This window comes from Hyaena hyaena, unplaced genomic scaffold, assembly GCF_003009895.1.
Source record: "Hyaena hyaena isolate Hyena2069 unplaced genomic scaffold, ASM300989v1 scaffold_335, whole genome shotgun sequence".
Taxonomy (NCBI): domain Eukaryota; kingdom Metazoa; phylum Chordata; class Mammalia; order Carnivora; family Hyaenidae; genus Hyaena; species Hyaena hyaena.
This window is the reverse complement of record NW_024080968.1, coordinates 131,509-154,033: the sequence shown is the minus strand read 5'-3', so window position 1 is coordinate 154,033 and position 22,525 is coordinate 131,509. Positions and strand designations below refer to the sequence as shown.

General features: G+C 48.7%; 1 protein-coding gene across 6 annotated transcripts; it reads right to left on the bottom strand.

Moving 5' to 3' along the window:
• Nucleotides 1-392: 392 nt before the first annotated feature.
• DNTTIP1 (deoxynucleotidyltransferase terminal interacting protein 1) lies at nucleotides 393-22,233 on the bottom strand. Of its 6 annotated transcripts, none has more exons than XM_039249440.1 (14): nucleotides 22,085-22,233; nucleotides 21,463-21,533; nucleotides 19,219-19,315; nucleotides 15,104-15,202; nucleotides 9,066-9,134; nucleotides 8,746-8,802; nucleotides 8,439-8,495; nucleotides 7,755-7,804; nucleotides 7,524-7,569; nucleotides 5,167-5,225; nucleotides 5,001-5,061; nucleotides 2,643-2,714; nucleotides 860-915; nucleotides 393-749 (listed from the first exon to the last, which is right to left on the bottom strand). In XM_039249440.1, the coding sequence occupies exons 1-14, from the start codon at nucleotides 22,187-22,189 to the stop codon at nucleotides 611-613; spliced, it is 1,038 nt and encodes a 345-aa protein (XP_039105371.1). In that variant the 5' UTR covers nucleotides 22,190-22,233; the 3' UTR covers nucleotides 393-610. The 6 variants fall into 6 exon arrangements, with proteins under 6 accessions (XP_039105371.1, XP_039105374.1, XP_039105373.1 ...); XM_039249443.1 differs by lacking the exon at nucleotides 22,085-22,233 and adding an exon at nucleotides 21,909-21,955; XM_039249442.1 differs by lacking the exon at nucleotides 22,085-22,233 and adding an exon at nucleotides 21,811-21,881.
• Nucleotides 22,234-22,525: the final 292 nt, after the last annotated feature.

Below are 22,525 nucleotides of genomic sequence, written 5' to 3'. Positions count from 1 at the left end.
TGCGAGGGGAATGAGGGCCAGAGCTGGAGAGTCTTAGAAACAGGCTCGTAACTCGGCCTCTCCAACGGTCCTTTCGTATTTTGACCTGTAAAACGGGGTAGTGGAAGCCTCTCCGCATTTTCTGGTCTGTTACCAACCCCCATGGGGCCAGCCATCACATTCGGCCACTTCGTCTATACCTTAGGTGATGAAGAAATAAGAGAGGGAAGATTAGCAAGGCGCATGATGTTCCCAACCTTGTCTCATAAAGCAGATATGCATGGAGCAGTGGGACTTTCCTGGGGACTGACCTAGAATGGGGGAGGGGTAGCTGGTCGTTTTTCCCTGTGCCTCCTTCTAGAGCCCCTGGTAACCCGTCCATCCCTACAATGCAGACCACACATCAAGCTCACTGTGTTTATTACAAACTGTTTAATTTCTTAACCCGATAACTTTACAAATATAGAACCATGTGCCATTCTGGGGGAGCTCTGTAATGAGTCACTGCAAACTAGCCCAGGCACAGCTTAATGCCGCTGAGATCCATCCAGGAACAGTCCCGGCAGTGGCCTCGGCCACGTGGGGGAGGGCCTTGGAGGAGGGCTGCCACCCGCAGCCAGGAGGCCTGGCTTCAGGTCTGCGGAGGTGCTTCAACAGCACGATGCTCATTCTCAGTCCGTAGTGTCTCCATGTACTTCCGCATCTTCTCAACCATCCAGGAGGGTAGCACAAAGGATTTCAGCTCCTCCAACTTCAGGTCCAGGCATCCTCTGGAACAAACATTGAGGAGAGTTCAAGCAAGGGAGGGTACAGGCCCAGGCTCACCCCAAGGGGCTACTGCGAGGGACGCGAGAGGCAGGGGGCAGATGACCGGTTTTACCTGTAGTCATCACTGGCAGCGAGGTCCCGGATGTCTTCCTCAATGAGGAGGTAGGCCTGAGGCAGGAGCAAAGGAGAGCGGTCACTGCCTTTGATTCCTTTCAACTCAACAACACTTTGTTAAACCTGTGCTTAATGTGACGGCTGGGAGGGAGAGGGGCATGATTTACAATTTAGGGGGGGAGAGGGAGTAGGGAGAGACTGGGGAACAGCTCCCTGAGACCACCTTTCACGCATATGGAAACTTTATGGGCTAGGGAGTGGGACTGGTGACTGGTTTATAGTGTCTTCCTCTTAAAAAGGGACTCTGAGGTGGCTTAAAATGAAATGTCAAGAGAGCTAGCAAAACACATTATGGAAACAGGAAATCAGGAGGAGGAAGCCCTATGTGAACCCTAAGAACAAATAATTTGGCTTTGAACTTCACGGCAAAAGGGGAAACATGAGAAGCCGCGCGCACTGCTGCAGCCCTGGGGCCTACAGGAGAGCTTTGGCACAGGGCCAAGGTGTGCGGTGGGAGAGAGCCCTCTCCTGAGCTTACCATACAGGGGATGTTACTCATCACATGAGAAGCCGTCCGTGAGAGATGGTGCTTTCTGGTCTCACAGTCAGGATGGTGTGTCCCCTGAGTAATCTATTTTCACCTTATGAGCACTGTGAACTATCTAACAGAGAAGGTATTCTAGAGAAGGGCCTGGAGCTAAATTTGCGAAAACCCACGGAAGTGCGCTGGTTTATCAAGTCAGCAATTAAAAAATTCTCCCTTTTAACTAGGCTTGAGGCGCCTGGATGGCTCATCGGTTGAGCATCCGACTCCGGCTCAGGTCATGATCTCATGGTTCATGAGTTTGAGCTCCGCATCAGGCTCCCTTCTCTCAGTGCAGAGCCTGCTTCGGATCCTCTGTCCCCCTCTCTCTGCCCCTCTCCTGCTCATGCTTTCTCTCTCAAACATAAAAATTAAAAAAAGAAATAAAGCTAGTCTTGCTCATGGCTTAACCTTAGATCCTGCCGTTCCTTCTTCCCATCTATTTCTATAATATTTATGTTATGTTGCATTTTATGTATCAGTGCTACGCTCCCTGACATCTTCTTAAGCAGGGGGCAGGAATAAGAAGAGTCATAAAGCAGAAGATGGCTTTTCTTGCCAGAAAGGAGACAGCACACTGGTTTGCAAGACCCGAGTTCTAACCCGAGCAGCCTGGTGGCGGAGCTGAGCCCTTGGGGCGGGGGCAGGGGAGGGGCTGCATGTGATGAACAAAGCCCTGCTTCTTTTAGAGCACACGAAGCGATGATTCCTCCCAAGACTGTTGCTGGATATAAACTAAGTACTCTTTAAGCAGAGGGGATTCTGGAAGGGGCCGCTAGTGTGGCAAACGAGTTTTACTGCACGTGCTAACTCCTACTGACAAGACGGGCCGCCTGGGCCACTGTGCTGGGGCGATGCTACAGCTGTGTCTGGTAGAAGAGTGCTGTGGCCACGAGGGAAGTCTGTCGTCAGTGGGCACTAGGGGAAAGTTGTGTTAAGTGTGTCTTGCGCTGGCCATTTTGAGGCACAACGAATAGAGTCTAAATACAAGGGGTGACGTGGGAGGCTGAGGGGGTGCTGTGTAGGAAGGGAATCCGGGGAGTAAGTCCGATCTCCAGCATAAACGTGGGCCCTCTCCCCCGACAAGTCTCCCTTTCCGCATTCATCAGGCTCTGAGGGGCGCAGGCGCAGAGTCAGCAGGAACCGTGGTCCCTGGGCCGGCAGGGTCTCTGACATGGCAGGTGTGAATGGCGCTTACCATCTTCCCTCCTGTTGCCCGCATGTGATGCTGCTCGGCCAGCCAGTGCTTGTCCTGGGGGTCAGCTGCATACTGTGAGGGGGGAGATCACAGACATTAGCCGAGGGAGGGGAGCTTTTCTCATTCGGTGCTGGAGCATCTCGGCCCCTGAGTAGCTCTTACTAAGACGACCTCGTCCCGGCCTGGTGGATGGAGAGGGCTCGCCGACTTCTTCACAGCAAGCAGAGCTGAGCCCAGGAGCCCGGGGATGGACCCCCACACCAGAGAGCGTTAGCACACTTTGAATCCCTGCCCCTTCCTTTCTCAGAACACAGAACTCCAACAACCGGTCAGACTGATAACTACTATTCTAGAGCTCTACTCCTCAATGAAAAATGACCCGAGGTAGCTTACAGCACAAGCGAATGGCTATCGGTGACCATTATTTTCTAAGACAAGAATCAGGACAGGTCACGCTCAGGTGGAGGCAGAATAGTACTGTGGTGAAGAACTTTGTTTTGTGTGTCTGTTTGTGCACTGCCAGGTCTCTAGCTCCTTGAGAATGTTTAGCACTCAATAAATACTTGCTCAATGAATGAATTTTGGAGTAAAAAAATAAGATCAGAGAACACTATGCACTAATGTACATATCATGGCTATTGATATATGCATAGTCACGTCTCTAAAGGACACACACACACACACACACACACACACACAGACACCCGTGGGTGCACAGGGAGGGAATGGAAAGCAGCTACCACGTGGGTGAGACTCCTCTCTAGCGGAGGAGACTCCAAGTCAAGGGTGAATGGGAACTTTGTGTTCTGTTCTTGATTAGGTTCTGTATATTGAGTCCTTTTACGATAAGAATGAGCTTATATGTTATTTCTATAATGAAAAAAAGTTAAAAAGGAAAAAAAGTTGAATGATGCACTAGGAGGGCAGAAGAATGGGCGAAAGATTCAATAAGCAGTGTACAGAAGAAACACAAAGGGGCTCGTCGAAATGAATGAAAAGATGCTCACTGACACTAACAGAGAATATAAAGTAAAACAACAAAAACATTTTCCCTCCACTCCCTAGACTGGAAAGATTACGGTGAACTCACGCCCCCCTGTAGTGAGTGTGGATCGACAGTTTATCACAAAAGGCGACCTGAGAATGGGGACTATTTGCTGGCAAGGACGAGCATTTACTGAGCCCTTGCTGTGTGCCAGGCATTGCTCGGGGAGCTTCACCGCACTCTCTCGTAATTCTGCACATCCTAAAAGGTTGGCTTGTATCATTCTCTTTTGGTAGGTGACAAGACAGACCGGGAAATGTGAAGCCACTTGCTCAAGGTCACCTGGCCACTAAGCAGTGGAACCAGGACTGAAACCACACCCTTAACCACTGAGCTACTGCGGTTCCAAGTAGGTCCCAGAGCACAGGCACTTGGGAGATGATGCAGGAAGGGTTTTGGAAGAGGTGGATGTGACACAAGAGCCATGCAGAGACCAGACTGGGGTGGGGGGAAGGTCATCAAGGGGAACAACAGGAGTGAAGGCACTGAAAGGAAAATGAGGTAGCAAGTAGGCACACTGTCTAGGTGCTGAGGAGCCCAGGATATAAGACTGAAAAACTAGAAGCAAGTCTGCTCTTCAGAGAACTTGAACTTGCAAAGAATGTAGTAGACAGAGCCATAATTCGAGGACCCCAAAGGAGCTGTATACTTCCGGTAAGATGTATACATCCGAGCCTTATGCATGGATGCAGAATCAGCCGGCCTCAGCACACATGCACTACTATTTTTGTAATACATTTGGATGCTTAGGTGACTGAAAAAACAGAAATTCATTTAAGAGGGTGAGTGAATTCATGCCCCTCCCCCATTATTTTCTTAAATAGTGGAGACCAAAGTATCTTTGTCTGAAAAGGGTTAGAACGGCTGCCTTGCTTTAATCCCTTTATTTTATAAACCATTGGATAAGGCAGTGGTTAAGAGCTCAAGCTTTACTGAAGACAGACCCAGACTGGAATCCTGACTCATCATTTATCGGCTGAATAACTCTGGCCAAGTCACTTAGCTGTTCTTTACCTGTTTTTTTTTTTTTTTTGTAAAACAATACAGCAATCCCCATCTTAAAGGACAGTTCCATGAGATCATGTAAGTGTAGCGCAAGAAACTGGCACACAATAAGCATGCAAAGGAAGTACTGAGATACAGAGGTGTTGAGTAAATTACAAAAGGTAAAGGTTAAGGGCAGAGGGGTAACTAGAACCCCGAAGTCCCGGCCCCCAGATCAGTATGTGTTCTACACTCCTCCGTGCCACCCACAGCTGCTAGCACCCCTACCCACACTGCAAGGGCCTGCCTAACTCCCAGCACTCACCTACCTTAAAGAGGTGTGGGTGCTTGATGTAGATTCTCCCTCTGGTGCCCCCCATCCCTAGGGCCCTGAAAAGGAACAGACGGGAGGTGAGGATTCCCGCAGCCGCAGTCCTAGGAGCAGGCCCCTGAGGTGCGCCCCCCCCCGCCTCTGCGCCAAAGCTCTTAACTTACTTGTTGGCTCGAGATCCCAACACAAAGGTGGTAGATTCATTCAGCCGGGCTGGGTCCCACTATGCAAAAGATAGAGGCTGGTGAGGGTGAGGTGTGCCGGGCGGACGGGACGGAAATACTCTCCCCTGCCTTCTCCTACCACCATCCTTGTCCACTATTCCAAACAGCTGACTCGAGTAACCAAGTGCTGACACATGCTAGGCTAGGTACTGGGGATAGAGATGAGTAAGATACACTCTGCTCTCCGGGGACCAGAGACTGCATGAGGCAGGCGGGGATACAGATGAGGGCCGTGCGTGAGGGATGCCGAGGGGGAGAGCAGCGGGAAGGCTCCCTTGTGAAGGTAATTCCCAAGTTACTTCTGAAAGGGCGGAGGAAAGGAAGAAAGAGACCAGTATGAACGTAGGCGGCGGCAGTGGGCTTGGCCTGCTAGAGAAACCCTGAACAATTCCGTGTACCTAAAGGAGAGGGAGCACAGATTAGCAAGTGGCAATGGATGCGACTGGAGAGGCGGAGAGGGCTAGAGGCCCTGGTATGCTTCTTTTTATGGGTCTGCACTTTATTTACTCTGTAGGCCACGGGAGTCACTGAGGGCCCTAAACAGGGAGAGCCAGATTTGCTTAAAGACAGCTCACTTGGCCACAATGTGGCTAATGGCTTCGAAGTGGCAAGACTATAGGCAGGGAGCAGTTTAGAGGTTGCTGTGCTAATGCATTTCTGAAAGATGAGGGTCTGAGCTCAGATGGCAGTAAGGATGACGAGGAGGGAAGAGGAATGGTGATGTATTTGGGAGGTAGGATTGTCCAGGACTTGAGTTGATGTAGATGGGAAGGAGGGGGAGAGGGAAAGATGACTCAAGTAGAGAACGTCGAAGGCAGCTATGGAGAAAGGTTCTGACGCGATGTTGGATCGGCTGAGTTTGAAATGCTATGGGGATGCCAGGCAGGGGGGTCTAGCAGACGGGATATACAATTTTACCCTGAAAGAGGGGTGCGGGACAAACAAGGAGGTATGGCAACTTCAGGACACAGTGAGCCCTGAAAAGATCATTCACAGAAACTTTGGGTGCAGGAGTGGGCCAGGGAGAGAATTCTGAGGAAGGCCCACGTATATGGGTCATTGCTGAAGAAGAATTCACAAGAGAGAGAGAAGGGATGTCTGAAGAGGAACAGAAAGATCAGGGAAATGCAGGATCACTGGTTCAAGGCAGCAGAGTTTAAGACGAAAGGCATGGTTGCCAGTGTGAGAGCAGAGAGGGCCAGTAATACAGGAGGGGGGCTCTAACTTCCTTCCTTCTTTCCTTTTCCTTCCTTCCCTTCCCTTTCTTTCTTTCTTCTTCCTTCCTTCCCTTCCTTTTCTTTTCTCCTTCCCTCCCGCCCGTCTTTCTTTCCTTTCCTTTTTTCTTCTTTTCTTTCCTTCCTTTCTAATGTTTGTTTATTTTTGAAAGAGAGACATGAATCTGAGTCAGGGAGGGGGAAAGAGAGGGAGGGAGACACAGAATCCAAGGCGGGCTCTGAGCTGTCAGCACAGAGTGCGATGCAGGGCTCAAACCCACAAACTGCGAGATAATGACCTGAGCTGAAGTTGGACGCTCAACCAATGGAGCCACCCAGGTGCCCCATAGGTGGCACATTTCTACTGGTCACAGCCTCAAGCAGGACAGGCTTCCACACGTGATTTTATTTGAAGAAAGGGTCCTATTGCTAACAGAGCCTGCAAACAACTCTTCTGGAGACTGATGGTTAGGAGCATAGCCTCTGGTGGCAATGAACCTCGGCTTTGAGACCTGGCTAGGCCACTCAGCAGGTATGTGACTCTGAGCAGGTCTCTAAGCCTTCACATAAATGCAAACACATAATCCGCACAAAAGATTTAGTACGGTGCCTGTCACATGTTAAGTATCCCTAGTTCCAATCCCTGTTTAAGATCCTCAGGGGATGGGGCGCCTGGGTGGCTCAGTCAGTTAAGCGTCCAACTTCGGTTTGGGTCATGATCTCATGGTTCATGGGGTTCGAGCCCCGCATCCGGCTCTGTGCTGACAGCTTGGAGCCTGGAGCCTGTTTTGGGTTCTGTGTCTCCCTCTCTCTCTGCCCCTCCCCCACTCATGTTCTCTCTGTTTCTCAAAAATAAATAAACCATAAAAAAAAGAATAAAAAAAACATTAAAAAAAATTTAAAAAGATCCTTCAGGGAGGCCAGCTGGGGCGTGGGTGCAGGGCAGGGGTCGGGGAGTAGGGGTTGGCTCTGCAACGGCATTCACAAACCCCTCACAGCCTCGCCCCTTCCCTCACGATCGGCCCAGAGCCTTGACTGAGTCCGCCTGGGCCAGCAGTCCCTGCCACGCTCACACAGCCATACCTTGGGGCCTTCTCGGCGAATTGGTTCACAGGATTTTGGTTTCCATCTGATTGGAAGGAAAGAAGAAAGGTGACTTCTCCGAGGTGAGGCCCGGGACTGGCGCAGAGCCTGCTGGCGGTGGTGGGAGCTCCTCACACACTCTCCCTGTGGCCCTGGCTCTCTTTCCTCCCGGTAACCCACGGGAGGAGGCACACAGGCAAAAAGCCACTCTAGGACTGGCTCTGACATTACCTAGCCATGCGGGCAAGTCCGGGAACCTCTCTGAGCTGCAGTTTTCTCATCTGTGAAAAGGAGAGAACAACAGCGGCTGCCCTCCCTCTCCTGTTGCTGAGCAGCGGGGCTGCTTCGGAGACCACGCTACGGTGCGGTGACTTCACTGCTCGGCTCCTACACCAGGGCTTTCAAACCGTCCCCGCTGCTCCCGACCAGCCCCGGGCGGCTTTCTCTATCAGGCTTCCACGTAATTTTGTTTGAAAAGAAGATTGTTGCTTCAAAAACTGTATTGCAATTTTGTTCATTATTAGCTGTAGGACCCTGGACAAAAATCCTCTGAGTCTGTCTCCTTATTTTCAAAAGGAACTCTACCTTCGCTAAGGGGGGGCGGGGGGGGGCATAAGGATGAAAAGGTAAAGTACATACGGTGTGAGACCAGTCACGGCACCGTATGAGCATTTAATACAGACTAACAAAAACAGCTCTGGTACTTAATCAAGCTGGGCTGAGCAGTTCTGGGGCAAAAGCAGGATAAAACAGTGTCCTCCTTGCTGCCTTCTTTCCCTACCCTCAAACCAGACTAACCTTGCTCCCTGGTGACTCAAACGCTGGATCTGACTTCGGCAGGCAGGGACTCTGGCCTCTCCCCCTCCAGGCCCACTCCCTCCCCGCTCTCACCACACTGCTGGCCCCTACTCACACCATGCCGGCGGCCGCCCGGTCATTTGACAGCATGTGTCCAGGGGGGCGTCCCTTCCTCTGCCATAAAGAATAGCTGTCAGAGGCCTGAGCTTGTGGGAGGCCCCACCCCATCCCACTGGCAGGTCCAGGGTCACTTGGTGGAGATGGTTTTCCCAAGAGACCAAGTGAGAGTGACCAGGGAGAGTAGCCGTCCCCAGGGCTCCTGCCTCTCGTGCCAGACAGGCTCCAAGGAGCACGGAGCAAGCCCTCTCCCTTCTTCTGGACTTGTAGGGCCTTTTCCCAGCCAGAAAACGGGGAGATGGCTTACCTTTTTGGGAATGGGGCTTCCTCGATGGGCACATTCTTCTTCTGTCTGTCGGCCTCGCTGGAGGGACATGGGAGGGAGGAGTTAATGAAAGGCCAGTGCCTGGGAGCTGCAGGCCCCCTGGGGTTGCAGAGGTCAGAGCCTGGGTCTACACCCTCCAGCCCCTCCCTAGGCCAGGGTTCAGAAGTTTTCCCAGCAGGATGCTGTTTGGACCTGGTCCTACAAACAGGTAACATGTGGCACCTCCCTGGGCCCACTGAGGTCACCTGCCTCCCAGCCTCATCCGTCTCCCCATGCAACACCCCAGACACAGTGAGTCCGACCTTTATCCCTGGAAGTTCATGGGTCAATCTGGGTATTACTTTTTCTCCATCTGAAAACAGTAGTTTAGCCTGAAGGGAAAAAGACCAAGTGTTAACAGTTACTATTTTGGTGGGTAACAGCGAGGTTAAAACTCCAAACTGGGTTGAAATTTTTTCATGCTCAGTACAAATGCACCTCAAGATATACATACAGAGACCTATTTTTTAAAAATACTTAAGTACAGTTGACCCTTTGAATGGTATAGGTCTACTAACACACAGATTTTTTTTCCAACAAAAACAGTACAATACTGTAAATGTATTTTCCTTATGATTTTCTCAGTAACATCTTTTCTCTTTTACTGTAAGAATACACTATATAAAACATATAACATAAAAATGTGTTCACCAACTGTTGATGTTATTGGTAAGATTTCCAGTCAACATAGGTGTTAGTAGTTAAGTTTTTGGAGTCAAAAGTTAATATGTGGGGGTGTCTGACCGGCTCAGTTGATCTCAGGGTAGTGAGTCTGAGCCTCATGTTGGGCACAGAGATTACTTAAAAGAATGTTTTTTAAATGTTTTATCTATTTTTGCACGTGCGCACATGAGAGGCAGATAGAGAGGGAGACAGGATCTGAAGCTGGACCCATGTTGACAGCAGAGAGCCTATGTGGGGCCCGAACTTCTAAGGTGTGAGATCATGACCTGAGCCAAAGTCAGATGCTTAACTGACTGAGCCACCGAAGTGCCCTGAGATTACTTCTAAAAAAAAAGGTTACACGTGCATTTTCTGCCACAGGAAATTGGCGCCTCTCACCCCTGCCTTGTTCAAGGGTCAACTGTAATTAATGACTGTTGCTGAAAAATTTGAAGACTATGTAAAAAAAAAAAATCAAACTTGAAATCTCCCATATGCACAGACTACTGTTAATGAGCCACTGCTTTTCATTGAGTACATATTTAGCACCTAGTATAGAAGTGCTGGGGACACAGTACTGGGGACACAGTGCTGGGGACACAGTAGTAAGCAGCACATACAAAGTCCCTGCCCTTGGGGAGTTCACACCCTGTGGGCAATCTGGAGATAAGAACATCAACAAACATAGAAACAAGGTAATTTCAGATCATGATAACTGCTCTGGGGAAAAAAAGCCCAGGCAGATGTGACAATTAGCAGAGGGGAGGCTGTGCAGAGAAGGCAGCCTTCTGGGCTGGGCAGGAGGACAAGGGGGGAGGGGCGGGAAGGGAAGGGGAGGAGAAAGCGGCTGAGCAGCTATAAGAAAAGCTGAGGAGAAGCGTGTCAGCAGTAGGGAGGAGCGCAAGGGCACCAAGGTGGGAACAGGCGTGGCTTGTTTGAAGAAAAAGTTGGCCTGGCAAGTAACGGGCAGGAGAGAGGGGTGAGCGGGGAGTGTACAGGTCGTGTGAAGAGCTGTGTTCCTGTGAGCAGCACTGGACAGGCCTGAGCACTCCCCTCTTCTGGAAACTCTTTCCTACAGGCTCCTGTGGCCACCCTTCCCTGGTTTTCCTACTTGTGTGGCCACTCTCTCTCAGCCTTTTCTGCTGCTCTTCTCCCTCAGTCTGGTTCATTCTATCTCCTTCCATTTGGTATTCTGTCTACTCTCACCATGCTCACAGCTTCAATTAACATTGATAAGTTGATGACAATGTAATTAAAAAAATTTTTGAGTATAGGTGACACAAAGTGTTGATTATGACTTTTTCTCTTCTCCTCTGAGCTCCAGCAACCGTCTGCCCGAGGTCTATGCGCTGAGGTCCCCAAATCTGCTAAGTCTGAATTCACAACCTTCTCCTCCAAACGCTGCCGTGATGAGTGCATATGTCTCTGTGTGAAATTGTGCACATGTTTTGTGGGCTTTAATTCACATCTGTCTGCCTAACCAGGCTGTCGGTTTTATGAGAGCAGGAAGCCTGCTCATTCATTTGCCATTCGTTCCTTTGTTTCCTCGTTCATTCATTCACTCATTTGCGCAATCAGTGTACACATATGAAGAGTTGTATTCTAGGGCATGGAATACTGCAGTGAAAAAGATCAGGCCTCAACTCTTGCAAAGCTCAAGCTTGTAGTAGAGGTGGGGGAGGAGAGGGAGATGGGAAATAAGTGCATGAGCTATTAATAATTCCATATTGAAATACATGGTAGAAATAGACAAGTAAAGTGACACAGATTAACGGGAGGTGAGGAAAGGAGTGAGATGGAGGGGCTAGATGGATGGCCAGGGAAGGCTTCTCTGATGAGGCTGGAGAAGCGGTGGCAAATATATAAAGAGTTAGGGGTAGCTCACGCTGGCCAGTGGGAATAGCAGGTGCCAAGGTGCTGAGCGTGGTGAACTGGAGAAGCAGGATGGACTCCAGTACATCCAGAAGACAGCCAGCGAGAGGGCGGTGCGATGAGATGAAGTTCAAGAAATGGGCTGGAGCCAGTGCAGGTAGGGCTCTGTGGATCATCCTAAGGCATTGGGGTTTTACTCTGCCTGCAGTGGGAAGTCACTGGTTTTAAAGAGGAGAGCGATCCAATCTCGTTCATCTTGAAAGAGAAGGGTCTGGCTGCCATGAGCGTAGACCCGAAGAACGCCAAGGGTGGAGGCAGCTCAGGGCCGAGATACACATTTGGGAATCATCAGCACTTAAATTGGCTTCAAAGCTACAGTACTGGAGGGAATCACCTAGAAGGAGAGTGAGCCACAGAAGAGAAGGGGGCCGAGGACTGAATTCACAAATGCACCAATAGTAAAGAGGGCAGGTAGAGAAGGTGAGCTGGTCCAGGAAGCCAAAGACGAGTGGACGCAAAGTCAAGGCACTGGAGCCCAAAGAGGAGCGCTCAAAGAAACACGAAACAATCCCCTGGCACAAATGCTACCAAGAAGTTAAGTAAACTGAGGACACTTCGGGTCCACAGGATCTGACAACACAGAGGTTACTGATGGCTCTGATATAAGAGGGGTTTTGGTGAAGTGGTGAAGAACGCCACCAAAACAAAGTGAGCGAAAAAATGAATAGCAGGTGACAAAGTGGAGCCAGTGATAGCCCCTTTCCCAAAGTCTAGCTGTAAGAGGGGACAGAGAAACAGGGTGGCAGCTGCAGGAGGCTGTGGGTTCAAGGGTGGTCTGTTTTTGCTCCTCACCGCAAGCCTGGTGCCCCTGGGAGTGGATGCACATGGGTGAAAACATACACAGGGAAAAGAAGAAAGTGCACCAAAATGTTAATATGAGTTACTGCTTGTAGTGAGATCATGAGGAATTTTATTTTCCTTCTTTATAATTTCTACTGTCTAATTTTAACATAAACCAGCAGTGGGTAACAGTTACTGAGTCTGTACTGAGTTGCTGACTGAAATGTTTTAAGAGTTACTGCCATGTTTAAACCTCACAACAATCCTATGAGGTAGCACCTCTCTACCCCCTGTGCAGATGAGAAAACGGAGATTCAGGGAGGTGAGGTGACTTGCCTGAAGTCACACAGTGAGTCAGAGGTAAAGCCAGGAGTCGTATCTAGACAGTGTAAATCAAGAAAAAGGCTGCCTTCTTAACGACTATGCCAAATCTTTAATGGATATATAGTACTCGCATGAATAGAATGAACAAATAAAACACAACTGCTGTGCAAAACAAAATCAAGAAAACAAAAAATGCAAGGCAACGGGCTATAGCTGAGATCAGCCATTTCTCCTTAAGAAATCGCCATAAAGGGATAGCTAAGGAGATCAGGGAACTTGACTGAGATGGTCAGTGCTGAGAACAGAAGCACAAACAGCAAATCAAGTCTTAACCCAAACAAACTAAAAACCCTGCTCTAGTTGTATCATGTCCAATGTGAAGAATTTTTGCATGTAATGAAGTTCTGTGTGCAGTTTAGACAGGAGGACCCCAAAAAACTTCCGAGTATCCTGGCTACCTGAAAACTAGGTTCTGCTGTGAGGCAGTTATGTACGTTTATTATTTTTATTTTTTAAAGATTTTATTATTTTTAAAGTAATCTCTACACCCAATCTGGGGCTTGAACCCACAACCCCAAGATCAAGACTCGCACACTCTACTGACTGAACCTGGCAGGTGTCCCTAAGGCAGGTGTGTGTTATAATTATGAATAGAACTCCCATGCATTTAATATCTAGTATGTTCTGTGTCAGTAGTGTATGTGTATTTCCTCAATTAATCCTCACAGCAAACCATGGGGAGAAGGGGGTGGGATTCTTACTCCCAATTTAGAAAAGTGGAAAGACTTCTTGATTCATCTGGTTTCAAGATGGACTTTGGGCTTTCTACCTCCTTGTGCTTGGATTCCTGTGCTCTGATCACATACCTTCTGTTCCACACTCTAGCTTCCTGGTCCCATCAATCCTAGCAAGGGGGAAGTCCACAAGGTGGACGTGGGGATTCAGGAGACTGGAAAGGTATAACCATTGAGGAGTATGGACTATGCCCAGTTCACTTTAATCTCATCTTTCATGGGGACTCAGGGATAGTTTCACAGCTCCCCTTCCAATCTCCACGGCAGATTCCCAAACCAATCTCCTCATGGCAGCCAGAGTGATCTTCCAGAATGCAAATCTCATTAGGCGGCTCTTCTGCTTAAAACACCATACCTACAATTTGGTTTGCAGTGCCCTGCTCGATTTTGCCCTCTGCTTACCCTTCCAGCCTCATCAAGTATCATTCTCTCTATCCTGCCTTCTTTCTGTCCCTTAGATGTACTCTGCTCCCTTACCTTGTGGACTCTCACTGCCTCCCACACTCAGCACTTAGAACAGTCTATAATCCTAGATCTATTGTATGATTACTGCAGTAACGTCAGGGATCTGGGGGTAAGGACTATGTCCATTTTGCACAGCGCTGTCGGGGCCTGGCACAGAAATGGCACACAGTAGGCTCTCAATACATATTAGCTGAAGAGACAAATAAACTCAAAAAGGCATTGTGGGGGGTGTGTGTGGTGGTGCACCTGGGTGGCTTAGTTGGTTAAACGTTCAACTTCGGCTTAGGTCATGAACTTATGGTTCATGGGTTCAAGCCCCACATCAGGCTCTGAGCCTTCTTGGGATTCTCCCTCTCTCTTTGTCCCTCCCCCATCCCTCCCTCAAAATAAATAAACTTAAAAAGAAAAAAGGATTCTGGCAGGCAACTGAGACTTAAGGTTTATCAATTTAATCTTGATTCAGTTCAATCTTACAGTAACACTCACAAACTGCCAGGTTTTATTATCAGCAGATCTTACAACTGATTATAATATACTACAGTCCCAGAGCGAATTAAAGACTCGGCCTCCTGGGAGTTGGGCTTAGATGGAGAAGCACATCAGCTTTCACTGCACTGATGGGTGGGGTTTTGTCCTCTCGAAGCTGAGGCTCCGGCCCCGCTCTCGCTCCTCTCTGAGGCTATGCCTGAGCAGCTGGCCAGCCAAGCCCCAGAAGACATCACTCATCTCCTGAGACAGCCTCAGAGCACTAAGCTCGAATCAGCCTCTGTGCCTCTGATATGAAAAACTTCCCATCTCTGACAGCTAGTGGCTTCAGAGTCAGGCACAGAATCCGGGTGATGCTGACAATTTCTATTAATAAGAACAGCTGACAAATGCAAACAGGCTCATGTCTATCTTGGGAACACAGCCACATTTCTAGACCTGATGCCACGCCTCCTGACCACACCCTGAGAGGCAGAGAGGGCGGAGGCTCCATGATGCCAAAAGGGGCTGTGACTACTTGAAGAGTTAAGTCACCAAGTACTTGCAGAGGTGAGACAGGCCTTAGCTATTCTAACTCTTGCTTATTCTGAGCCAGTTTCTTCTTCTGTAAAGTAGGGATTAAAATATGGCTTCTGGGAGGTCACTGAACGAATACATGCGAAATTGTCCATCACAGTGCCTGGCACATGGGAGCCACGTGCCTCCTCTCTGTCAGCAGCAGCTCCAAGCCCTAGCTGGATGTTAGTGGCTTGTCAGGCATCCCCCCCGCCCCAATACCGTGAACAAAGTGATGCCGCTTCCTAACAGAGCCCCGAGGCCTAACCCTGTGCCTGCATCTCCTGCCCCCTTGGTCTCACCTGCTCCAGGCAGCTGCGACAGGCCTCCTGGATCAGCTGCTCGGCATCCACTTCTTCCCCCACATTGTCTCTCACATTCAGTGCTGCCTTCTGGAAGAACTAGGGAGAGGCAGAACAGAGGACAAGGTCAGAAGACCTGCTAATGTGCATCAACTTGAAGGACATGGAACATAAAAGCGAAGCTTTGTCTTCTCCTCATACAGAAGGGAAAAGGGATTATGAATGTGGCTTTGACATCAGACAGATTTAGAGTCAAATCCCAGGTTCCTCGCTCCACTCTCTCCTAAGGAGGGTCATAACCACGGAGATGCCTGAAGGAGGCTCATTACACCATTGATGTGTGAGTAGAATAAAATCAAAGAATAACTTAAATGTCCAATTATTGCTCAAATAAATCATGGTATAGCCATAATAGGAAGCTGTGTGCAAATATTAAAAATCACAGTAAGGAAAGGGGTGCCTGGGTGGCTCAGTCAGTTAAGTGTCTGACTCTTGGTTTCGGGTCAGGTCATGATCTCATGGTTCGTGAGTTCAAGCCCCACATCAGGCTCTGCACTGACAATGTGGAGCCTGCTTGGGATTCTCTCTCTCTTGGCCCCCCTCTCTCTGTCCCTACCCTACTCTCTCTCCCTCTCAAAATAAATAAATAAACTAAAAAAAAAAATGTATCAGGGTGATAGGGCACATGGCTGGCTCAGGCAGTAGAGCATGTGACTCTTGATCTCAGGGTCGTGAGTTCAAGCCCCAAGTTGGGCATTGGGATTACTTAAAAAAGAAAAGGAAAAAAAAAAAAAAAAAAGAATCAGAGTGAGCTATTATGCACTGACCTAAAAACATGAGCAAAGTATACTGATAAATGAAAATACTAAGTTGCAGAACAGTGTGTGTAACATGATGTCATGTAGTTTTTTTCTTTTTTTTTTTTGATGTTTTATTTATTTCTGAGAGATAGAGAGCGTGAGCATGGGAGGGTCAGAGAGAGAGGGAGACACAGAATCTGAAACAGGCTCCAGGCTCCGAGCTGGCCGTCAGTACATAGCCTGACGTGGGGCTTGAACCCACAAACCGCAAGATCATGACCTGAGCTGAAGTCGGACGCTTAACCGACTAAGCCACCCAGGCGCCCCTGCCATGTAGTTTTTGAACAGGGGTGTGTACACACACACAAACACACACAAATAACTACGGGAGACTGACAACATAGTCACTGTTAACAGGTTGCTATCTCTGGGAGGTTTTAGTGTCTTTAGGTTTTTACTTTTTATTTATTTTTATTTTATTATTACTTTTTTTAATATTTTTATTTATTTCTAGGAGAGAGAGAGAGACAGCGTGAGCAGGGGAGGGTCAGAGAGAGAGGGAGATACAGACTCTGAAGTAGGCTCCAGGCTCTGAGCCGGCAGTCAGCACAGAGCCCGACGCGGGGCTCGAACCCACAAACCACGAGATCATGACCTAAGCGAAAGTCGGACGCTTAACCGACTAAGCCACCCAGGTGCCCCAGGTTTTTACTTTTTAAAATATTTGTATAATATATTTGTGTAATATAATTTTTCCTAATATTTTCTTATGAAAAACATCAAACATAAAATTGAAAGAATTATCCAATCAGTAAATATCTAACATCTACCACATCGAGTCTCTAATTAACATTTTGCTATATTTGTTATAACATATCTATTTATTCACCCCTTTGTCCATCCATCAATCCATTTTATGAGCTATATTATTAGGATATTTCTTTTAAAAAGGGGGATGCATTTAGTCATTGCACAAATCAATCAATAATGATGAACAGATGAACATTGTCTCAGATAAGATCAGTCATGTCTGGAAGTTATTATCCTAAACATTGTTAAAACAATGGGTAGCCAGAAGTGGTCAACCAACAATGTGAACTTATCTGCAGCAGCGATGTAATCAAGTCTCTTATCTGAAATGAAGGGTGATAAAGGGATATGTATTTTTTAAGTTTATTAATTTATTTTGTGAGAGAGAGAGAGAGAGAGAGAATGCACACACGAGGTGGAGGGAGGAGCAGAAGCAGAGAGAGCGAGAGAGAGAGAGAGCGAGAGAGCGAGAGAGAGAGAGAGAGCGAGCGAGCGAGCATGCAGAGCATGCAGAGCATGCGGTGGTGGGGTGGGGGGGAGGAGCAGAAAGAGAGGAAGAGAAAGAATTCCAAGCAGGCTCTGTGCTGTTAGCACAGAGCTGGACATGAGGCTCAATCCCACAAACTGTGAGGTCATGACCTGAGCTGAAATCAAGAGTCAGACGCTTAACCAACTGAGACCCCCCAAGTGCCCCAATAAGGAGGTATCTTGACACACAACATACAAAGGGAGCCCAGAGCTACAATTTGTCTTCATTCAGCATTTGTCGAGGAGAGAAAGTTCTTTTTTTTTTTTTTTAATGTTTTTATTTATTTCTAGGAGAGAGAGAGAGACAGCGTGAGCAGAGGAGGGTCAGAGAAAGAGGGAGTCACAGACTGAAACAGGCTCCAGGCTCTGAGCTGGCAGTCAGCACAGAGCCTGACGCGGGGCTCGAACCCACGAACCGTGAGATTATGACCTAAGCGAAAAGTTGGACGCTTAACCGACTAAGCCACCCAGGCGCCCCTAGGAGAGAAAGTTCTTGAATCATGGTATCCACTATCAGGAAACAAGGAAAGGGCTTTGGAGGGAGGCAATCCTGGACCGAATCCTGGCCTAGCCTTTTCCTAGTGGATTAGCCTCTTTACTTCTGCATATGTAAAAGTGGGGAGGTATGAGAATACATGGTGCATTCTGGAACATGCAACAAAGAGAGGTAGTAGTAACAGGGTATATGAAAAGGTGTGGCTGGGGTCTTATCACAGTGGGCTGTATATGCCATGTTAAGGAGTCTAGATTTTACCCAGAAGGCAATGGAAACTCACCGAGGGACTTTAAATAGGGAAGTGACACCATCAGACTTAGACTTGAGAGGTCACTGGCAGCTGTACGGAGGCTGGGCTGAAGGAGCGGCAGTTACAGCTGGAGCCTGGGTGGGAAGGCGAGGCCTGAACCAAGGCAGAGGCGAGCAGGAAGAAGGGCACGCATGACGGATAATGAAGTGGAATGTACAGGACTCTGTGACTGGATGGGGAAGGTGAGGGAAAGGCAGGCTTCCTGGTTTCCAGTTTCTAACTGAATGGTCACCCCATTACGTTTGTTTAAAGAGAACAGAGACACTCATTTTGTTCACTGCTACATCCTCAGTGACCTGAACACTGCCTGCTATCATAGCGGGTTCTTAGTAAATACTTTCTTTTTTAATCTTTATTTTTGAGAGAGAGAGACAGAGAGAGACAGAGCATGAGAAGGGGAGGGGCAGAGAGAGAGGGAGACACAGAATCTGCAGCAGGCTCCAGGCTCTGAGCTGTCAGCACAGAGCCCGATGTGGGGCTCAAACCCACAAGCTGTGAGATCATGACCTAAGCCAAAGTCAGACGTCTAACTGACTTAGCCACCCAGGTGCCCCTCTCAGTAAACACTTCCTGAATGATTAAACAAACACAAGAGGAAGAGGTTTAGGAAGAAAAAGAGCTCAGTTCTGAATATGCTCAGTTTGAAGTATCTACGGGACAATCGGGTAGAGTCATGTAAAAGTTTCTTTATAGGTCTGGAAAGGAATTTTTAAAAATTTAATTAATTAATTAATTTAGAGAGGGAGGGAAGGGCAGAGAAACCAGGAAAAAGAGAATCCCAAGCAGGCTCCGCACTATCTGTGCAAGGCTTGAACTCGCGAACCATGAGATCATAACCTGAGCCAAAAGCAAGAGTCGGATGCTTAACCAACTGAACTACCCAGGTGCCCCTAGAAGAGTTTTAAATAATAATAATGGTGATACTATTAAACAATAAAAACACTTGTTCGAAGCACAGTGCTGATCACATTACACTTAAATCATTTTAGCCTCATAATGACTTGGCAAAGGGGTATTCAAATTACCCCCTCAAAAAAGGGGGAGAAAGTTCTCAGGGGTGCAGAATTTACACATCTGTGTAGCAGAGCGAGCCAGGGGGGACTGTGATGCAGGAAAGACCTGCTCGTGAATCTCTGTCCTTGTTAGTTTTTTATTGCTGTGTCCCTCTCACCTTCATGTACTTGTTGAAGACAGTCTGGATCTCCTCATTGATGCTAGGCTGGAGGACAGCTCGCAGAAGGTCCATGGAGATAGCAGGATCCGTGAAACTGCATTCAGGAGGGAGACACAGTCAGGGGTCATGTCCCAAGGTCATGTCTCTCCTGGTCTGCCCAGCCAACTCTTGACACCATCTCCTTTAAGGAGAATAGACAGCTTCTACTGAAAACAAGCTACGTGCCCAGGTTCTGTGCATGCTACATAGATGTATGGCTTTATTCCATTTTCACAATAACACTATGAAATGAGCATTACTCTTTTGAAAACATTAATTTTTAAGTTTACATCCCAGTTAGTTAGCATTTGACGCAACAATGATTTCAGGAGTAGATTCCTTAATGCCCCTTACCCATTTGGCCCATCCCCCCTCCCACAACCCCTCCAGCAACCCTGTTTGTTCTCTGTAGTTAAGAGTCTTATGGGGGCGCCTGGGTGGCTCAGTCGGTTGGGCGTCCGGCTTCGGCTCAGGTCATGATCTCACGGTTCGTGGGTTCGAGCCCCGTGTCGGGCTCTGTGCTGACAGCTAGCTCACAGCCTGGAGCCTGCTTCAGATTCTGTGTCTCCCTCTCTCTCTGACCCTCCCCTGCTCATGCTGTCTCTCTCTCTCTCAGAAATAAACATTAAAAAAAAAAAAGAGTCTTATTATTTGTCCCCCTCTCTGTTTTTATATTATTTTTGCTTCCCTTCCCTTATGTTCATCTGTTTTGTATCTTTATTTTTTTTAATGTTTTATTTATTTTTGAGTGACAGAGAGTCAGAGCATCAGCAGGGGAGGGGCAAAGAAAGAGAGAGACACAGAATCTGAAGCAGGCTCCACGATCCGAGCTGTCAGCAGAGTCTGATGCAGGGCCCAAACTCATGAACTGTGAGATCATGACTTGATCTGAAGTCGGACGCCCAACTAAGCCACCCAGACACCCGTTTTATATCTTAAATTCTTCATGTTAGTGAAAGCATATGATATTTTTCTCTGACTAAATTTCACTTAACATAATACTCTCTACTTCCATCCATGTAGTTGTAAATGGTAAGATTTCATTCTTTTTGATTGCTGAGTAATTCTCCATTATATATGTATACCACATCTTCTTTATCCAGTCATTGGTCAATGGACATTTGGGCTCTTTCCATACTTTGGCTATTGTTGATAATTCTGCTATCAACATTGGGGGGTGCATGTGCCCCTTCAAAACAGCACACCTTTGTCCTTGGATAAATACTTAGTAGAGCAACTGCTGGGTTGTAGGGTAGTTCTATTTTTAATTTTTTGAGGAACTGTTTTCCAGAGCAGCCGCACCAGTCTGCATTCCCACCAGCAGTGCAAAAGAGATCCTCTTCTCCGCATCCTCGCCAACATCTGTTGTTGCCTGAGTTGTTCATGTTAGCCACTCTGACATGTGTGAGGTGGTATCTCATTGTGGTTTGCTTTGTATTTCCCTGAGGATGAGTGATGGTGAGTATTTTTTTTTTTTTCATGTGTCTGTTAGCCATCTGGATGCCTTCTCTGGAGAAGTATCTATTCATGTCTTTTGCTCATGAAATGAGCATTATCCTTAAAGTGTTTTATGAAATACAAAATCTATACGGTTTAATAGTTTTAGTGAACACCCATTTAATCACTAACAACGTCAAGAAATATAATCCATATCCTATAAGCCTAGCCCCACTTTTTTCTGAACTTCCCTGCTATTCTGTCTCTTTAGCAATTTATTTATTAAAAATTTTTAACTGTTTATTTTTGAGACAGAGACCGAGTGTGAGCAGGGGATGGACAGAGACACACACAGACTCCAAAGCAGGCTCCAGGCTCTGAGCTGTCAGCACAGAGCCCAATGAGGGGCTCTAACCCATGAACTGTGAGATCATGACCCGAGCCAAAGTCGGATGCTTAACCGACTGGGCCACCCAGGCACCCCCCTGGATCTCTTTAGCGCCCTCAAGCAGTGGTGAGCCACTGAGCGTTAGGGATCTTAGGTACGACTGAATCCATGACTAACCCTCACTTTGTACATCAGTTCAGAGGAGGCAGTGATTCAACCAAGGTCACACACAGAGTTAGAGAATCTCAGTCTGCTTTTTCCTAGTCCAGTGCTCTTTCTAATGGCTGATTATCTCTTCTCAGCTTGGTGTAGTGGGGATCCCCAAAGGTGCCATCCAAGCCAATGCCTGGGAGGTAAATACCCAGGACCAGCCTTACCTTGTTGTCATCTGTGAGCGGCGGCCCCTTCGCTGCACCTGCCGGTGCTTTATCATTATGTTCCAAGGGTTCTGTGGGGACGAAGGGAACAGGTGTCACTGAGGCCTGTGACACCGGGCTGGAGGGTGGACATGAACTTAAACGTGGATATCCCTGCTTCTCAGGGACGGGGATGGCGGGAGCGAAGCGGTTGAAAGGCCCTGCCCGGGAGGAGGAACTGAGGACAAGTTTCCTGCCTCGAAAACTCCCAACCCCACATTTTCTGGAACGGCAGGAAGAAGGGAACCAGTGTTTCCCGAGGGGCTACTCTGGGGCAGGCGGTGTGCTGGGCGTTTTCCTCGTACTTACACCCCATCCCCACAACTTTATGAGGCAGGCACTAATCATCTCCATTTTACAGAAGACGAAACCGGAGCTCAGGGGTTGGCAGGACTTGCTCACGTCACCTAGCTAGGAGGGCGGCACCAGAATTTGAATCCAGGTCGTTGGACTGCGAAAACGCCAACTCCCTGGGCAGCTCCAGCCGCCGCGTTCTCTCGCCCGCGGGCCAGGGTCCCGGGAGCCCGAGGCCCAGCCGGCCCGAGCCCAGGCCCAGCCCCGGCCTCCCCGGGGGCGCCCTCACCGTGAGAACCAGCTGCCCCGCTGCGCCCGCGTCGCCCAGGTCGGGGCCGCCCCGCTCTGCCCCGCTGGGTCCCCGCGGCTGCTCGGCGTCGCCAGTGGCCCCCATGGCTCCCCCGGCCCCCGCAACTTCAGACCGACTCAGCCACCGGCCGGAAGGTGGCCCCGTGACGTCATTGGAGCGCGCCTTTCGCCGGCCCGGAAGCGCGCCGCGCCGAGCTGCGGGGTTTCCATGGGAACCGAACGGCGGCGTCTAGCTAGGGTCTGAGACGCCTACAGGCGCTGAGTGCGCTGTGGTCGGGGCTGCGTCCGGGGCGGGGCTGTGTCCCCAGTGTAGGCTGTGGGTGTCTGGTCGGGAACGCTCCCCTCTGGGTCAAGGCGGGTGGAGAAGTGCGAGGCAGGAGGAGGGGAGCAGGCTCCCTGGGCTGAGGTTGGGGAGGGGAAG